General features: G+C 50.3%; 1 protein-coding gene across 2 annotated transcripts in view; it reads left to right on the top strand.

Moving 5' to 3' along the window:
- Nucleotides 1-17,892, top strand: part of RPTOR (regulatory associated protein of MTOR complex 1) — a gene marked incomplete at its 5' end in the record, with an annotated part of 340,079 nt that overhangs the window by 254,666 nt on the left and 67,521 nt on the right. For both annotated transcript variants that reach the window (XM_079725126.1, XM_079725125.1), the window contains 2 exons: nt 4,576-4,651; nt 10,623-10,724. In XM_079725126.1, the coding sequence (XP_079581252.1) occupies nt 4,576-4,651; nt 10,623-10,724 (178 nt within the window). The remainder of the gene's footprint in view (nt 1-4,575; nt 4,652-10,622; nt 10,725-17,892) is intronic.

The raw sequence follows: 17,892 nt of genomic DNA, 5'->3' as shown, positions 1-17,892 counted from the left end.
CACCAGACTGTATCAACAGTATAATTACCTCTATGTTATGCATGGGAAAAGGGCTGGATAGAATTATAGCAAGATGCTACTGGTGCTAATACCAGGACAGGAGGATTGGAATGAGAATGCTCCCTTTTAAAAGTTGGTAGATATTACTTTTGTAATTAAAAATCTACAAGTAGATGTTTTAAGCCTTTGAAACACTAAAAGCTATTTTTTTAATTAAGTTATTAAGGTTGAAGTCTCCCTTGTCAAAAATGCAAAACTGGAGACAGAAGAATCATTGTGTGCTTTGCATGAAAAAAAATGTAACTAGTAGAATTCCCTGAGGTTTAGTACCTGCACTTGATCTCATTTGGTATTTTTTAAATGTTGTAGAAAGAGCTCATTAAAATCCTGAGTTGGAAATCATTCACATGCATTAGACTCATCCCATATTTGTTACTGTACAGCAAACGTACAGCAAACCAAACGGGATTGTTACTGAAACAACAGTTGCAGGGATAATTTAATTTAACAAGTAGTTTCATACTCACTATGCACAGGACACTGGGAGGCCTTGTAAAGAACATAAAAAGCCATTCTAAAAAGGTATGAAATCATGCCTGCATATTTATTGAGTATCAAGCACTGGCGACCCAGCCTGGACACATTGTGCGTTTCCAGATGGGCGTCACGCCCTTGCACGTGGCCCTCGTGTCACTGCAGACACAGACTCGGGTCGGACTATGTGGGGTCCTGGTATTGTGTCCAGCTGCCACATTTAACACGGCCCTCTGATTGGACCGTGCTACCGTGTTGTAGATCTAGGGAGGAGAAAACCACTCAGGGTGAGTGATAACCATTATTTCTTTATGACGTCATGCAGAATTGTCTCATGCCAAGTCAGAGACCAGAAATACTTGGTATAAACACTGGGTCAGGCAGCTGTATAGGGCATGCAGCCACGTTGAGGGCCACTGACTTGGTTAAGACGGGAAGACTGCCACATGTTTTCCCTCCTCCCCTGGGGGTAGTTAGAGGTAGTGGTTGGAATATCGGTTGGTAACACCAGATCCAGCGGCTTTACAAATGGGGATTTGTTCCTCTTTCCTGTGTAGCTGAGTGGCTCACAGGAGGGACACGGATCTCTGCTCTTCCCCGTGGCCATGTGTGGTGCCTGGTCTAGGGAGGCTGGGGATGTGGTCTCTGTCCTGGGTGGCAGGTGTCCATCTCAAGGTCCTGGCCTTAGGGGAGGTGGGAGAGCAGAGGGAACAGGCAGTGGGCTCAGATGCAAAGGCAGGAGAATGTGAGGCCCGGAAACCTGGAAGGTCATGCTCGCCTGCACTGAGGTTTGCCAGCTGCCCCTGAGGTCCGAGGCGCCGCATGGGCTCCTTGCCAGTGAAGCGTTGCCGTGGGCTTTCAGCAGAGCTCATTCGGGTGATGAAACACTCAACAACAATGCCCATAGCTCTTTCTCCCGCCTCGTAAATAGACGAAAGTTTGTACGTCCCCAGGGAGTGCACAGCCAAGGTAGTCAGAAAGAGCGTTTGGAATAAATAATTTACCATCTAGTTACTATATTCCTTGGGTGGTGATGGAGAGGTTGAATTTTCAGCAGGGGGAGGAAGGGAACAAAGCCTAACAAAAATTGAGGTTAAAACACAAAGTCATACACATTCACACTTTGCTTCAGGCAGGGGTGCCAATGATGAAATGCTCAGCACCCGGCTTCTGTTTAATTTTTGATGCAAAGCCACCAGGGAGCCGTTTGCCTTCACTTTCAATTTCAGCAGGTCCTGAAACCTTGCATTTCTCCGTGGTAATAACCTGTGCGTTCCTTCCCATCAAGCGAGCCTGGCTGGCTGACTGATCGGTGCAGATGGAGCCGGGCGCTCTTGGAAGGCTGTCCTCCCAGCCCACTCCTTGGGTGCCTGCCATCTTAGGCCCGTTTCCTGAAAACTCGAGCTCTTGCCTGGATGGCACGTTCTCCAGGCCGTGATTCATCGGCAGCCCACGGCTCAGAGCCCGGCTGGTCTGCGCCTCGGGGTGGGGAGGCCCGGGATCCTCCCTCCCTGGGGGTGCAGCCTGTGCGGCTGGTCACAGGGGCTGTGGGAAGTGCGAACGCGGACACCTCCCAAGTTCCATGCTCGCCTGGGTGCCATGGCTCAAGGTTTTACAGGACTTGCTTTCCCACTTTCCCTTAGTGAGAATCCCAAATTAAGACTCCAAGTTCGTTTTGATTTTACCCTAGAAAATGTAGCCACTTTTAACCAACTTGAGTAAATGCTCAGCAGAGGGTACCGGCGTGCTGCTGAAAAGGCTGCCATGTGATCTAGGGCTTGATGGGAGCTCTGAGGTCCCCAACCTGACCCTTTCCTTTTGTAGAGAATCAACGACCACAGGCCCCAGAGGGAGGCCGGCTAGCCCAGTGCCAGCCTGCTGCTCTCTCCCGGCCTCGGCCTGGGGCTTGCTGCAGCCTCACTGCTGGCTGGCAGTCTGTTTGGCCACTCGGTGTCCAGTAGATCTTAGGTGTTCTCCCACGTCCTCTCCTTTCCTCCTGTCCTCCTCGGTGCCTTGAATGGAGTCCCTTGTCCCCTCTCACTTAGACAGCTTTGCCCCTCCAGTCATGGCCCTGCCTTGCTCCCAGTGACAACAGGCGAATCCCTCCTCCGGGGCGTCCTTTCAAGCCAGCAGTCTCCGCTGAGCTGCTTTTCTGGCACAGAAGAGTGCGGCTGGTGGGGACTCAACCCCACTGAGTGATTGGACCCAGGTGGGGGCCAGCCCTGGGGAGCCGGCAGGCCCAACGGGCCGCACTCCTCAGAAGATTTGTGCCCAGGCCCCGCTGCAGCTGCGTCGGGTTTTGTTTCGCTCCTTGGAAAGGACTGAGGTGGCAGTAGTAGGTCTAGCTAGGGCAGCCTAGTTCCTCTGATACTCTGTCTAGGACACCCAGCAGGGACGTCTTTAATGGGTTATAATTCTTCCTGCCTCGTGATTTTGAGGAGATGGTTCTGAAAGAGGGCACAGAAGCTAGCTTTACAGAAGGTGCAGTTTCGGGGTGCCCACTGTGTGGCAGCTGTAGCAAGACCACCAGCTGCCCTGGACCCCCTCTGCCCACGTCACCTCCCCCCAACTGGTGCACACTTTCTTCTAACTCTTGAAGTTAAAACTTTTTATTTGATTACATTCAAGGAATCTTTATAGAGCTTAATTGCAATAACTGACTTGACTTCTGTCTTAACAGAGAGTAGGTGTCTCCCTCAATGCTGCAGAATAACCATTTCGCCTGCAGTCTGGGCACTTATTGATCATATGGGAGCTATTTAGTGCCCTCACCTTGAGGAACTTTTGATTATCTCCTGATTGCCTCTTAATTAGATTGGTGGGGGAAGGGCGTGCTTGTGCAGAAGGGGCCAGTCTGGGAAAAAAGAAATATATTCCACATATTTGAAAAATGAAAGAGTTCTCTAGTCTTTTGTTCATCTTACATTTTTACTGTTTTTCTGCATGTTTTCATTTTTCATTCTTGTTTTGATCCTTTATGAAGACCCATGAATAGGTGCCTCTTGCACACAAACAGGCAGTTATTAGTCTAAATAAACCTAACATGGAATCCTTGAGTGTGTCAGGAAATTGTGCTGGGAAGAGATTGCAATACCGGAAACTAAACCTCTTGTTCTGACCATCACTTTCTTTCCACAAGGAGCACGTTTCTAAAAGAAAGGGGGGGTCAGAGTGAGAAAATCGTTATATCCTTGGGAATCCGCACTTGGATCTGGGACCACAGAGAAAGTAAGAGGATCGTTTGTGTCCAGTTTAGAATCAGTGTTAAACGTTGCCAGGAAATAACAGGCCTCTGTGTATGTCCCTCCGTGTCAGCCACCCTCCAAGGCCTTCATGGGACCCTGTGTGGAAGACATGATCTTTAGCCTGCCTCACACGTGGTGAAACTGACCCTGGGGAGGTGACACCATGACCCAGTCGGTACCACCTTGTCTTGCACATCTTATAAGCATGTGGAGCTGGGTCCGGCGCCACAAGAAGTTGGAGAAGGTAGCCAGGACTACTCATCAAAGAGGCTGCTGCATCCCCAGCATACAGAGCACCACCTGTCTTGTCCCAAGTGGTTTGTGTTGGGCACAGGTGCCGACCACCCACAGAGGGGTGCAGGGGCCTGGCAGTGGGTGGGCCGAGGCGGACCCTTTCTCCCAGCCCCACCTGGCCCATCTATGGTGAAGTGTCTTGGCCTGACCACGGCCTTTCATGGCAGGTTTGTGTGTGATGCTGCCATGGTCCGGTCACCCAGTGCCCCAGCTGCCATCAGCGTGGGCAGGCTGCCGCGCTAGGTGGGCTCAAGTTGGGGGAAGAAACTGCATTAGGAAGTGGACAAGTCTCTTTATTTTTCCTGAGCTTTTTCTCCTTTCAATTTGAAGAGAAAAGCTGTCATAAACAAAATGGCTTTAGCTAGCTGAGAGTTCCTCACCTCCTGTGCCCTTCACCAGCGGCTCTGCCCCGACTCAGCCACCCACGGGCTGCTCTGCTGTCGGGTCCCCTGGGTGAGCCCGTCAGTAATGCTTTGTGGGTTCCTCTCTGCTCTCTCCCCAGGCAGGCCTGGGACCTGGCTGTCGACATTTGTCTCTCCCAGCTGCCGACCATCATCGAAGAAGGCACGGCATTTCGGGTGAGTCCTCCCAGGGCATCCTACGTGGTCCACTGCAGCAGCTGCTTCTCTGACCACCTGGTCTGCAGAGCCCCTGGTTGGGTGTCAGAGACAGCCCTCATCCACCTGGGAGAAGATGCATTATCTAGAAGCTTAAAAGATTGCACCAACCAGGGGTTAAAGTTAGATTATGAAATGGCCAGCTCTTAAAAACATCTTCTCTACAGTGTTGCTGTCATAGGTCTGCTTTTCTTGATGCGCACTCCCTGATCCCAGGTTCTCAGCCTTTTTACCATGAACAGATGCTCTCAACTTGCGGCCCTGCTGCCCAGTGGCCAGGTGAAGCCTCTAAGGCTGAGGCTTGGCCCCAAGGGGATGTCTGGTCCCCATGTACTTTGCTAGGTGGTGGTCTGGTCATCCTCGAGTTAATGTTGTTTCACTTGTGGCTCCTGAGGCAGGCAAATCGACTGTCCCCCCACCCCCCCAGGGGTCATTAAAGCAGCTCACCAAGAACCCCCTGTTGCGTCCCCCGCACATACAGCCCCTCCTGTTTTCATTCAAGATTTGTTCATTTGATGAGCGTTTGCTGTGAGTCAGACACCACGTCTGGGTGCACGTGGGTGAGACCCGGTCCCTTCCCTCAAGTAACCATTGAGAAAAGAGAAAAGCCACCCGTCAAGTTAGAGCACAATTAGATCCCCCATCTGACCCTCCAAGTGACCGGGCAGGTGTTCGGGACTGGGGGAGTGGTGGGGGGAGCCGGGAGGAAGCAGGTGGCTCCAAGCTGTCCACTGAGGGGACGGGTTGGAGGGTGGGGCTTGGAGATGGGAGTCACTGGCCTCTTTTCCCCACACCATCGGCTCCGGGCCCCATTGGAGAGACCACAGTGGGCAGCTTAGCCCCCCGGTGCCTCAGTTTCCTTGTTTTAAAACGGGAACTATAGTTGTATCCAATTCAAGGAGCACGTGAGGACTAGAGGACAGAGCCTGGCACGTGGTACATGCTGGATGCAAGGGTTCCTGGCCCTTGGTGTATTCACAAAGCCCTGACTGTGGCCAGAGGCACCCACGTCTTACTGCAGAGGTTTTTAACTTTCAATGCACATCACGACCATCAGGGAAGCTTTCAACCTTACTGAGTCAGGGGCCTGGGTGCGTGTGTGTGTGTACATATGTTTTTCTGTGGGGGGTGTACGTGCATGTATATTTGTGTGCCTGCATATATCTATGGGGTATGAGTGTGTATGTTCTCTGTGGGGTGTGTGTCCGTGTATGTGCATGCATGTCTGGGGGGGGGAGGGTTGTATGCATGTGTGTTAACTCAGGTGATTTCGATTCCCCCCACCCCGAGACTGGGGTAACTGGGCTATGAGGCCCTCCCTCTCTATTTTATCTTATCTTTCCAACTTCATTGCTTGAATTTTTTTCCCATTTTATTATGAACATTTTCAAACCTACAGCAAAGTTGGAAGAACTCTGCATCAAGCCCCCATGTGCCCACTGCTGGGTTCTCCACCAGCACTTGCGGTGCCTGCTCCAGCAGCTCGCCGCTCTCCACCCACCTTTCCTTTAACGCACTTACAAGGGAGTCGAAGCCGACCTTGCACCTTGAACCCTGAAGTGGGCGCCGGCAGGGCATTCACTTGGCTCTCGCCTATGTGTTTGGCATTGCCTGGGAAACCCTAAACCCTGAGGCAGGGACAAGTCTCCATGGGGAAGAGTCCTGGCCTCCAGCTCCTCACACGCTCCACCTCCACAGGGACAGGGCCTGTTGCCACAAACATGTGTTCGGGAACCTCGCTCAACTCACACTTTTTTGTGCTCTGTGCCTGGTTTTCCTTTGTACCGTCAAGGGGTCGGAGCTGCATACCTCTCAGATAAAGCCCCACGGTTCTGTGTCCTCACCCCTCCCTCCAGTGCCAGGCCTCCTTTCAAGCGTCTTCAGCTTCATTTCTCATCTACTAGATGCAGGATTCTGCCTCTGGAAATAATCTCACCAAATTGTCACTGGGAGGGGTACCTGGTGGAGGCCACACGCTAGCTGTTTTATTTAGTTTTCATTCTTTTGGAAGCATAACATACACATAGAAGACTGCAGGCATCGTAACGTGCAGCTTGGTGAATTTACAAGTTGAGCGCACTTGCGTAACCAGCACCCACTCAGAACATCAGCGGTCCCCCGAGGCCCCTCCCGCTCTGGCCACCACCTCCACCAGGTTGTGTGCTGCCCTGAGGGGTTGGTACTTGGGTAAATAGAATCCTTATGTCTGGCTGCCTCACTCAATGCCAAGTTTGCTCCATTCACTTGCAGCTCACTCCTATCACAGTGCGGAAACCCCAAAGGTTCCATCCCATGGACCTCACGAACTGTGCTGGCCACTGCCCAGCCGAGACGCTGGAGCCTGAGACAGAAGGAGAAATCAGTCATGCTGGGCCTGTCTTTCTATGAAATTTTGATATTTTGTTCATTATAGATTTTTACATTAATTTTTATTTTCTTAAATATTGCATTAAGGTTTTTTTTTTATCTCAATTACTGTGTTTTTTGGTGCCCCCTTAAATTTTGTGCTTGAGGCGAGTGGGTGGGTGTGGCCAGGTACTGCTAATTCCTCATGCTTTGGTGCATTAGTGTCAGGTGTGCACACGAGGAGTGGGATTTCTGGTCGCCAGGTGTGCATATTTTCAGTTTCGGTACAAACTGCCGGACAGTTTTCCAAAGTGTCTGTGAGTCAATTTTCAGTCCTTCCCACGATGTATGAGAGTTTTAGTTGTCCCATGTCCTCATCAATACTTGATGTTTTCCACCTTTTTTTTTTCCTTTTGGCTATTCTGGTTCATTATGTAAGGGTATTTCATTGAGATTTTATCTTGTATTTCCCTGATGGTTAATAGAGTGGAGCCCTGTTTCATGTTTTTATTGGCTTTTTGAATATCCTCTTTTATAAATTGCCTGCTCAAGTCATGTGATCATTTTTCTTTTGCGTTATCTGTTTCTTATCAATTTGTAGTGGTTCTATTTATATTCTGAATACAAGTCCTTTGTCACACATTGTGAATATCTTTCTTCATTCTGCAGACTTCATTTTCACTTTTTTAATGTTTTTACTTGATGAACAAAAGTTTCTTGTTTTACCATATCCAGTTTACCTATGTTTTTTCTTTTATGGTTAGGGCTTTTGGTATCTGTTTAAGAAATCTTCACTTACTGTGAAACAGCCGACATAAGTGTGTTTGGACTGGGGATGGCAGGTGAGAAGAGCAGGAGTGTGTTGAGGTGAACTAGCTCTCCTCCCTCCCCACGGTGACCTCACAAGTCGAGCTGGATTGGCCCCCAGGGTCAGGCCTGGCTCTTTGTGCCCAGAGCTGGCCTTTCTGCTCTTAGTCCTTCACGCTTGGCGCCTGTTTTCAGACCCCCCAGCCCGTCTGACACGTGGGCTAACCACAGGGTCGACCACCTGGCATCAGAATCGTCCCAGGAGGCCCAGGCCACATGGCCACATGACTCAGAGCCTCTGCCCACAACCTGTGAGCTCTCCTCCAGAACACTCATCCTGGGTTCTGCTTCTTCCCCCCAAGAATCTACACAGTATTTCCGGGAGGTACTCATGAAGATTTGGCCCAAAACATCAACTCTGTGAATAATCTCAGGCACTCACGGGGCAACTCTTGAGCTGTTCTGTGAAGTGTTACTTAAAATGCTGAACCACACTTATGGTGGGGGGTTGATCTGATCTGTCATCTTCCCCGTGGCTTTAAGAAGCATGACAAACCTCATAGCATACTTCAATGGCAAAGGCTTTTCCCTCTTTGTCAGCTTTAGGTGCAAAGATCAGGAATGTTTGTCATTCAGGACGGAGTGGCTTCTTCAGCAATGAGCAGCGTGTTTGCATCCATAAGGCAAAACGAAATGAAGGAAATGGGGGGAGGTGGAATTATCTGAGTTTCCCGACTTCCCCTCCCAGACTGAAGGTCCCCCTCACTCAGTACAGCTGGGGAGGGAGCATTTAACAAGATTATTGTTTTTAAACCAATTTGTGAATAACTCACACTTAAAAACAGGAAAATCGCTTTGGGGGCTCCATCCCAATCCCCAAGTTGCCCTCCAAATTTGATTAACTTCACGTACACTGACTTTGCAAGAACACGCATTCCTAAGTGTGAAAGTCCTCTGCCGAATTCTCACACAACGCTGACTTCTTTACAAGGGGCACCATGGCTCTGACCACCAGGCCCCTCTGTGGAGGGTGTGGTGGGAACTCGCCTGGTCTGGCTTGCAGCTCTGCTGGAGCCCTGCCCACGGCTTGGAGTCCTCTATGTGCACACTTCCACACGTGCAGGAACCTGGGGTCACAGCCCACATCCCTGCCTTCCCACCCACCCTTCCTTACACAGATACCCGTTTTCCCCCTGGGGAGACAGAGTGGGACAGAGAGGAGTGGGCCGGAGGCAGAGATTTGGAATTCTTTCTTTCTGGAGCTCAGGGACAGCAGAGCTGCGTATTAAGTGGAAATGCCTATGTAAGACAGAAAACCCAGCAGTCCTACTGCTCGGTCTCTCAGTTCCCAGACCTCCTTCTGACAGCCTGAGCCCCCTCCTACCTGCGCCGCTACTTCTGCAGTTTCCCTCGTCCTCGTCATCTCCACTAAAGGCATCCCCTCCGCAGTGCCTGCGCGAGGACAAGCCAGCCTCTGCACCCCCACTGCCAGGCTGGGGAAGCCCACTGTGACCTGCTGCGGTCACTACCCTCCAGGGGCCTTAAACGCTGCCCGGCGGGCTGCCCGGACACATCTCCTTCCTTCGCGTCCCCTCTCCGCTCGCTCTGCCTTCCATCCACAGCACCTCCTTTTCCCACCTCGCTGAGAGACAGGAGCAATTGAGGGATCCTCTGTAAGTCCTGCCACGTTGGCCCTTGTCCTGCATCCCGGCCCGTCTGTTGCATCTCCCGCTCCCAGCAGTGCTGCCCCCAACCTGTGCGCCAGACGTCCACTCGCCAAGGCCCTCGCCCAGCACCTCCCTCCTTCATCAGCAGTTTCCCCCTCTTACAAATATGCCCTTATTCTCCCACCTTTAAAAAGAAAATCCTAGTCACGTGATCCCATCCGATTTTTCCCGCCCCCCACCCCCCCATGTCTCTCCTTCCCCTTTGCAGCGAGATTCCTGCAAAGAACTGTCTATTCTTGAGTCTCTGAATCATCTTTTCTTCTGTTTGAACCCAGTCCGGTTGTGCTTCTGCCCACTACCAGGGCTCTCCTGTTACATCCTTAATGGTCTCCAGGGCCCTCCTTGTCGCCATCAGCTCTGGACCCTGGTCCTGCCTGACCCTCTACAGTCATGGAAGGTGCCGACCATGTCCTCCCCCTAAAACACTCCTCCCTGGCATCCTGGCCACCACCCACTCCTGATCCCCCTCTGCTGGCCTTGCCCTTGTGTCTCCATCTCCTTGGCCTCTCACTCTTGGGGGGCTCCAGGGCTCAGCCCAGGGTCCCCTCTGTTTCTCACTTAACTTTAAACTAGATCTGTCTCTCCAGCCCAGACCCGTCTCCTGGACTGCGGGCTCATGTAGGCCATCGTCCCCCTGATGTCTCTGTCGGGTGTCCAGTAGGCACCTCAAGCTCAGAGTGTCCAAGCTGAGTTCCCCACATGCTCCTCCCAAACGTGCTCCTCTTTCAGTCTTCCTGCCTCAGGTCTTGGGACCCCGCTTCCGGGTGTTTAGGCCCAAGCCCCGGCATTAACCTTACTGCAACCCTCTCTTACCCACACCCAGTCTGTCCATGCAGCCTCTGGCTCTGCTGTATGAAACATCCTGGTCTGACCATGTCTCACCACCTCCTCTGCTATGGCCCGGCCCTGTGTCCCCTCGCCTGGGTGGTGGAGGCCGAGTGGAGTCGGGGCCTCACAAAGACACACGGCTGAATCGATGGTGGGGGCGGTGTGTAAAGGCAGAGCCAGGTGAAGAAGGAGAGCCCCTGACTAACCCTCTGCTTGTCCCACAGCACAGCCCCTTCTTTGCTGAGCAGCTGACCGCCTTCCAGGTGTGGCTCACGATGGGCGTGGAGAACAGGAACCCACCTGAGCAGCTTCCCATTGTCTTACAGGTGAGTGTCTCCAGGTGAGCCAGATTGGTGAGGGAGCTAGAAAACCCCGCAGCCGCCCGGGAGGGGACTAGTTTATTGGGACCGAGTGTGCTGGTGTGTGACAGCCCTCCTGCTTTGGAGCTAATACCTCCTTGTCTCCCGGGCTCGCCTGGCGAAGTCACTGAAGCCTCCCCCCCAATTAAACACTGATCTGGGCTGTCGTCAGCTGCCCTCCCCTCTCCCCCCAGTGCTGCTGCCAGCGAGCTCCGTTCCAGCACGGCTCTGGCGTCAGTGCCCCTTCTCTTTGGAAGGATATGAGATGCAAATCAACTGCGGAGAAAATGGGAGAGCCTGAGCAAATTACACATGCAGGTCGTGGGCACCGCTCCCGGCACCTGTGGGTTGCCCACTTCCAGGGGGCTGTGCCCAGCAGTAGCTGTGGGCTGTTGCACTCTGGCTGTGCCATCAAGCGCCGTCACCCGTATGGCCTGTGTCAGTGTTCACGCGGCACCTGGTGCCCCATGAGTGGTTTGGGAGATCAGTTCTGTGGGTCTCACCCAGCTAAGTTTTGGGTAATGAGATGGCAAAATACCAAAATAAGTCACAGGCAGGAAGTTTAGGAAGTTTTCACAGAACTTTTGTTTCAGTTAATGTATATTTATGGGACAGGTGTAGGGACCAGGTCATGACATAAGCAAAGCTGTTTTGCTCTGCGACAGTGTCAAATGAGATTTAAAACCACTGTCAGTGTAGACACCAAGGCCTAATAATTCACTTTAGGCCCTGGAAGAGATTATGTGCAGTGGGGATGAGGCGGTTGAACTTGGGTGAGAACTGTGGACGGTTGTGGGAGGAGCCGTGCCCGCAGCAGGAGGGGGTGGGCATTTACATCCGTGTCCAGTTAGGAAGTGGGGTCTTAAATTCTGAGAGCTGGCTGGGAAGACCATCACCTTCCCCCCAGAAAGCTGATTAGGTTGCTTTGCCTCACCTGCCCAAGGACGAGGCCTTGCCTCCCCCCAGGAGGGCCCCACTTTCTCACCAGGCTGCTGACCACGTCTCGCAGAAGTACCATTCATCTTCACTGGGCCAGATGCGCTCTCTGAGCGGCTCTCGCCGCTGAGGACAGTTTGAAAAATAGGTGAACGGCTGATCCCTGTCCCACCTGGAGCGTGGCGGGCCCCCTCCCTGCATGGTCTGCTCTCCCGCTCTGTGCTGACCGCATGGTGGGCTGGGAAGGTGCCTACGACAGAACTGAGGTCTCATCTGGCTCAGGACTGTGTGCCGGGACCCAGGCAGCAGAGCAGTGAGAGCAGTTTGTGCAGTTGTGGAAATGCCACCACACAGCCTTGTCCTCGTGGCTTGATAATTACGTGGGCACAGGGTGTTGGCCAGGATCCTTCCCTGGAGATATTTTGGTGCTTTTTCTGTCTTATGACTGCTTACTTTCTGACATTGTGAAAAGAATGCAGAAATTATTAGTATTCCTCGTGTGTGTTTCTAGATTAGTTTGACTATCTTGAGTTTGCAAGGTGAGCAATAAACAAATTTTCAAAACAAAACAAAACGAAAAGCAACGATAACAACACAACAAAGAAAACTCGCCATTTGGCAGAAGCCCACGAGTTCTCATGCAGCGAGTGGAAGGCTGACAGGCAGGGCTATGGGACAGCAGTGGCCGGTTGGTTGCTGTGCTCCCCAGCTCCTAGGGTCATCCGAATTTTCATGAGAGGAGACTGTGGCCAGCCTCCACTGACCTTCCTATTATTTCAATAATGTGATAGATAAAATCGGTCCTTCCCAAGTAGGGGCACAATGCCCAGCACTGAATCCTGCCTGGCAAACAATCCTGTTGTAAATGGCCTCCTATTGACTTTTTCTTTAATGTCCCATTTACAACCCACACGCCCTCAGGGAAAGAGAAGACCCAACTTCCTGATGCCAAAATGAGGGAATGACTCTGAAAGAAAAGAAAGGGGCATCTTCTGTGCGATCTTTCAGACGAATATAAACCATAGGTTCCTCATCATTCTGATGGGGGGGTCTGTCTGGGCTGTGTCCCACCTGGATCAGTGCAGGAACCTGTACTTAACAAGAAAACCCAACACAATGCAAAGGAGAGCTTGCTTCATTTGGGGTAGCCCGCAGTGTTGGCTTCTTTCTCATTAATTCAGTTATTTTGCCAGAACCTGGGCCCCATTATCCATAAATTATCCCCAGTGCCTTGTCGAGTCAGGAAGTGTTGCTGAAGGGAAAGAGAATTTTAATACAGAGACGTCACAGCTTTTCCAATCCCTGCTAGTTTTTCCACTGCCAGAGACCGTTTTCTCCCTCCGAAAACTCAGAGGCGTTAACTGAGGACCATCGGGGTAAAATGAACTGTCTCCTCGGGCTGATTTGCAGCCTCTCGTGTAGATGTAAGCATGAACGTACACTTTTCCTGACCAGTCCTGATGTCCTTTTTCACCTTTTAAAAATACAAATCAACAGAAAGGATGGGAAGGAAGATTCTTGAGCCCTGCCACACTGCAAGCCCTGGCCCTATGGTCTCCTGGTCTGGTGGCCCTGCCTGGACTCAGCATTATTGTCTGCACTCCCTCAGTGGCCCATGTGCAAAGAAGCCCCAGACAGAGAAGGAGGAATCAATGTTGTGGAAAAGAGAGGGAAGAGAGAAATTTTACAGGATTCCGTGTTAGTACCTTTATACAGATACTACAAGTCAGTGTGGGCATTTCATTAGGAAACCCTGTTTTCTTTCATGGCATCATTTTATTTACAAATAGAATTTTTGGTCTGAAAGTACAGGATTATTATTAGGTGGCATCAGGATAATAACTGGGATGTTATTATTACACATATTATATTCATCGGTGGCTCCAGAATCTCTGATCATCAGATTCCTGGGTCCACCAGGCCAGGACTGGAGCTTGAGAATCTGGTTTTTAAGAAGCAGCTCTGTCCAGCAGTCTCAGCGCAGAAGCCTGAGTGAGTTTTTTGTGCACAAGGCAAATGAAAGGTTGTTGCCCTAGCAGCTCTGTTTTAGTTTGGGTATTCGTATCTCCATGATTAATCTTCAATTTGGGTTACCACAGACAGAAAGAAATCCCAGTAACTCATTTAGTTCACCAACATTTATCTCTGTAATTTCCCTGGGGCCTGAGGCACACTGAAACAGGAATTTTTTTTTTTTTTTAAGTACAAACAAAAGCCAGTCCTTTTTTAAAAAAGTAATTTTAATTTATGTTGGGCCTCAATTTTTTTTAAATGTAAATCAACAGAAGGAATCGCAGGAAGCAGTAACGTTTAGAAAAACCAATACTTGACATTTTCCCTAGGACTTGTTATTGATGCTGTTTATTTTCCAATGAAACATCAATACCCACAGCACAAAACCCTGCACTGCTGAGGGTCTTGAGTCTCTGAGACAAGTGGGCTGTCTATTGATGCTTTAATGGGTGTTTCGTCAACACAGACAACAAGAGTCAGGAAAGATCGCATTGCAGTAGTGATGGTGATGGTTTCCCTTTTACTTTTGCCATCTGTAAATAAGACCTTGTAATGGAGACCTCTTACTGCTGGTCAGTGCACATGAGATACAAACAATGCGAACTTCGCGGGGTTAGGTTTCTTGGCCCAAGTTGCCATTTCTTCCACTGCAAAGTGCTCTGCTATTTACTTGAAAACACAGAGCTTTATTCACGTTGACAGTGTTTTAAATAACAAAGGGAATCAGTAAATAGAATCTTTACAAGTGTTAAATGTGTTCGATGTCTTTGATTTTTGAGGAATTACACCTGCTTTCACAAACCTAGTAAATGGAAGGTTCTGCCCGCCCTGGATCTCTAGAGACTTGAACCTCCGGCAGTTCCGTTTTCTTTAAAAACAAATAGGGAAAAACAAATACCGTATGCTAACACGTATATATGGAATCTAAGAAAAAAAAAAAAAGGTCATGAAGAACCTAGGGGTAAGACGGGAATAAAGACACAGACCTACTAGAGAATGGACTTGAGGATATGGGGAAGGGGAAGCTGTGACAAAGTGAGAGAGTGGCATGGACATATATACACTACCAAACGTAAAATAGGTAGCTAGTGGGAAGCAGCCGCATAGCACAGGGAGATCAGCTCGGTGGCTTGTGACCACCTAGAGGGGTGGGATAGGGAGGGTGGGAGGGAGGGAGACGCAAGAGCGAAGAGATAGGGGGACATATGTATATGTATAACTGATTCACTTTGTTATAAAACAGAAACTAACACACCATTGTACATTGGAGTATTTATTATACTCCAATAAAGATGTTAAATAAAAAATAAAAAAAAACAAATAAGGAATTCCTTGGTGGTCCAGTGGTTAGGACTTGGCGCTTTCACTTCCAGGGCCCAGGTTCAATCCCTGGTGGTAGAACTAAGATCTCACAAGCTGCACAGCACGGCAATAAATAAATAAATAGTCAATCAAATCGCTTCTGAGAGATGGAGACATCCTGTAGCTGGATGCTGACACTGAGACTAACATTCATCACACCCCTCATACCAGACCGCGTTGTACCAGACAGGCTGCGTCTCATTTGATTCTGAAAATAAGCCCAAGTCACATGTTATCTCTACTCTTCTTGATGAGGAAACTGAAGTGTCCAGAGGTTGTGATTTAAGCCACACTGTGAGGAAGTGAGATAGTCAGGTCAGCTTGACTCCAAAGCCCATGCCTTTCAGCTGTCTAACCTTGCCCTCCAGATCTGTCTTTCCGCTGCAGTGGCACAAGATAACCCATGAGTTAAACATGGGAAAGGGATCAGGCCCCGTTCAGATAGGCCCCTGTGAGCAGCCCCACATAACCTCTCCCAGCTTCTTGATTAGAGAACCTCAACTTCTCCAAACATAAAATGAACCACTCGATCATCCGTCTCGAAATAGCGATGTGGAAACAGGCTCCAAACCAGTGGGAAATGACATTCCAGCAGCTGAACCCAGCCACCTCCGCTTCCCTGACCCCTGGGCTGCCCGCGGGCTGGGAGCACCCACTCTCGCCTCCTCTACAGCCACGGGCCGCGCGTCCACCTGGGGAAGCTCCCCAGCCTCCCCCCTCCACCCAGGAGCCCCTCCTCAGGAAGCTCATGCTGCCAGGACCCCCTCCCCTCTTTCCACTCCCTCCAGCATCTCCTGCCACCTCCTCTGTCCCCCACCTGGTGACCCTCCCTGCTCCCCACCCTCCTCCCGCCAACCCGTATTCACCCCTCAGAGGGTAGCCCCTTGAGTGCTCTGGCTGCTCTGGCTGCACCATTTCCTCACCCCCGTTCAGTCCCTACACCACGGTCCACATCCCTGCAGCCAGAGGGTCCTCTTCACGAGTCCCACTACTGATCCTCACCTCCCAGGAGCAGGTACATAGTTAAACACCCCCCCCCCGCCTTCTCTCCCACCTCCCTCGCCGGTCTCTCTACCCAGCTTCCCCCTTGCAGACCACCCCGGGCTGGCTGGCCTGTCCGTCTGTTCTTTCCTCTTGCCTCATTCCAAATCTTCTCTTCCAGCGGCTCCTTTCCCTGACCCCTATTCTCCTTCCTCCAGCAGGCTTTGTCGGTCACGCCTGCCAGCTGTCTTGGAGTCTGTTTCTCCCCATCGGTCATGGCCACGGTCAAGTCCACCCATCCCACCCCTCCATCCATCTTCCTGCCAGCCTATTGCCCACAGCAAGCACATTGGACGGGTCCCTCTGCTGCTCTTCTTAGGAAAAGCTGAAGCCCTTAGCTTGGTCTGCAGGTCCGGCTGGTTCTGGAGCCTCCCCCGTCAGACTGGCCACCTGCCCTTCCTTGGGGAAGGCCCACACTTTCCCAGCCCCTCTGTCTGGAACCTAGGAACCCCACACGTCACCCAGTGGGAGGGAGAGCTTTCAGACCCCCAGAGTAGGGAGTGGCCCCCAGTTGTCTGTTCGATGGTTATTGCAGTGTGGCTGCGGAATGTCTGTGTCTAAGCCAGGTGGTGATGGGAGGGGCCCTGCTGTTCCCAGTTGCGCCCAGCACCGCGCCCGCACACAGTAAGTCCTCTGTTCATGTGACCTCTGGGTAAACATCGTGAGGGAAAACTCAATATAAATGACTCCATTAAAGTTTAAAGCTTGGACATAACACAGGAAAAAAGAGAAAAATACATGGCAGAGGTCGCTGTTTTTAATTTACAAAGAATCCTTTCCTATCAAAAAGAAGAAGCCAAACATTTAAGTAGGAAAATAAGGACATGCATGGCCAGTTTACTAGAGAAATAGCCTATTAACCTATGAAAAAATATTCAGCCTCACTTGTAATCAAAGAAATTCAGATTAAAAGAGCATTTTATTATTACCTATCATGTTGTCAAATAATAGTGTAACGTGGGCTAATATTTTGCTGGTAGCTTTTAATTTGATATTTAATAGAACTCTTGTGGGTGGGTCTTGTGTTATGAATTAGGAAATTAAGGTTCAGAGAAGTTATTTTCCCAAGGCCAAGTAGCCCGTGAGCACCGGAGCAAACGTGTCCTGGTGCCCGGTATTCAGCCAAGGCTTGGTAGGCAAGTTGGTTCAGCTGGAGGGCAATCTGGTGATATAAGTGTGTATGCTCTGACCCTCTAATTTTACTTCTCAAGTTTATCCTAGGGGAAGGGGAAAAAAACGTAAATGTGCAGAGATCTACCTGGTAGGATTTTTATCACAGCATTGTTTACAATAGCAAAAATTTGATAATAATTTAAGTATCTAGCAATGGGGAAATTGTTTAAATGAATTATGCACATTTACAGAAAAGAAGTTCAGCGCTGCCGTTGGCAGCCATAATGATCAGACATATCTAGCTATGTGGAGTGAGTGAGGGTGTATCATTTAGTCAGAAAGGAGATGAGAAACACAATAGTATCTTATCGAATTTAGAACAAACAGGGGACGTTGTACATAGAGAACAGTGTCTGGAAGTGGATAGACCAGTGTCATCAGTGGATATTTTCTTAAATGAGGTTATAAAGTATCTGTTCTAGTAGCTCCTACAGCGTGCACATGGTTTACCTGTTCATGAAGAAATGGAGCATTCCCAGCCTGTGTAAAGCATGAGCCATAGAGAAAGGGGCACCTGCTGACCTGGGAGAACAGCCCCCGGGGATGCTCATCCTGGCTCCGTGTTGCGGGGCAAGGGGTGTTGCGGTGACACTGCCTCTTCTCCCTTCCA

Source organism: Hyperoodon ampullatus (genome assembly GCF_949752795.1).
Source record: "Hyperoodon ampullatus genome assembly, chromosome: 19".
In the NCBI taxonomy this organism is placed as follows: Eukaryota; Metazoa; Chordata; class Mammalia; order Artiodactyla; family Ziphiidae; genus Hyperoodon; species Hyperoodon ampullatus.
This window is presented reverse-complemented; position numbering and strand designations above follow the sequence as displayed.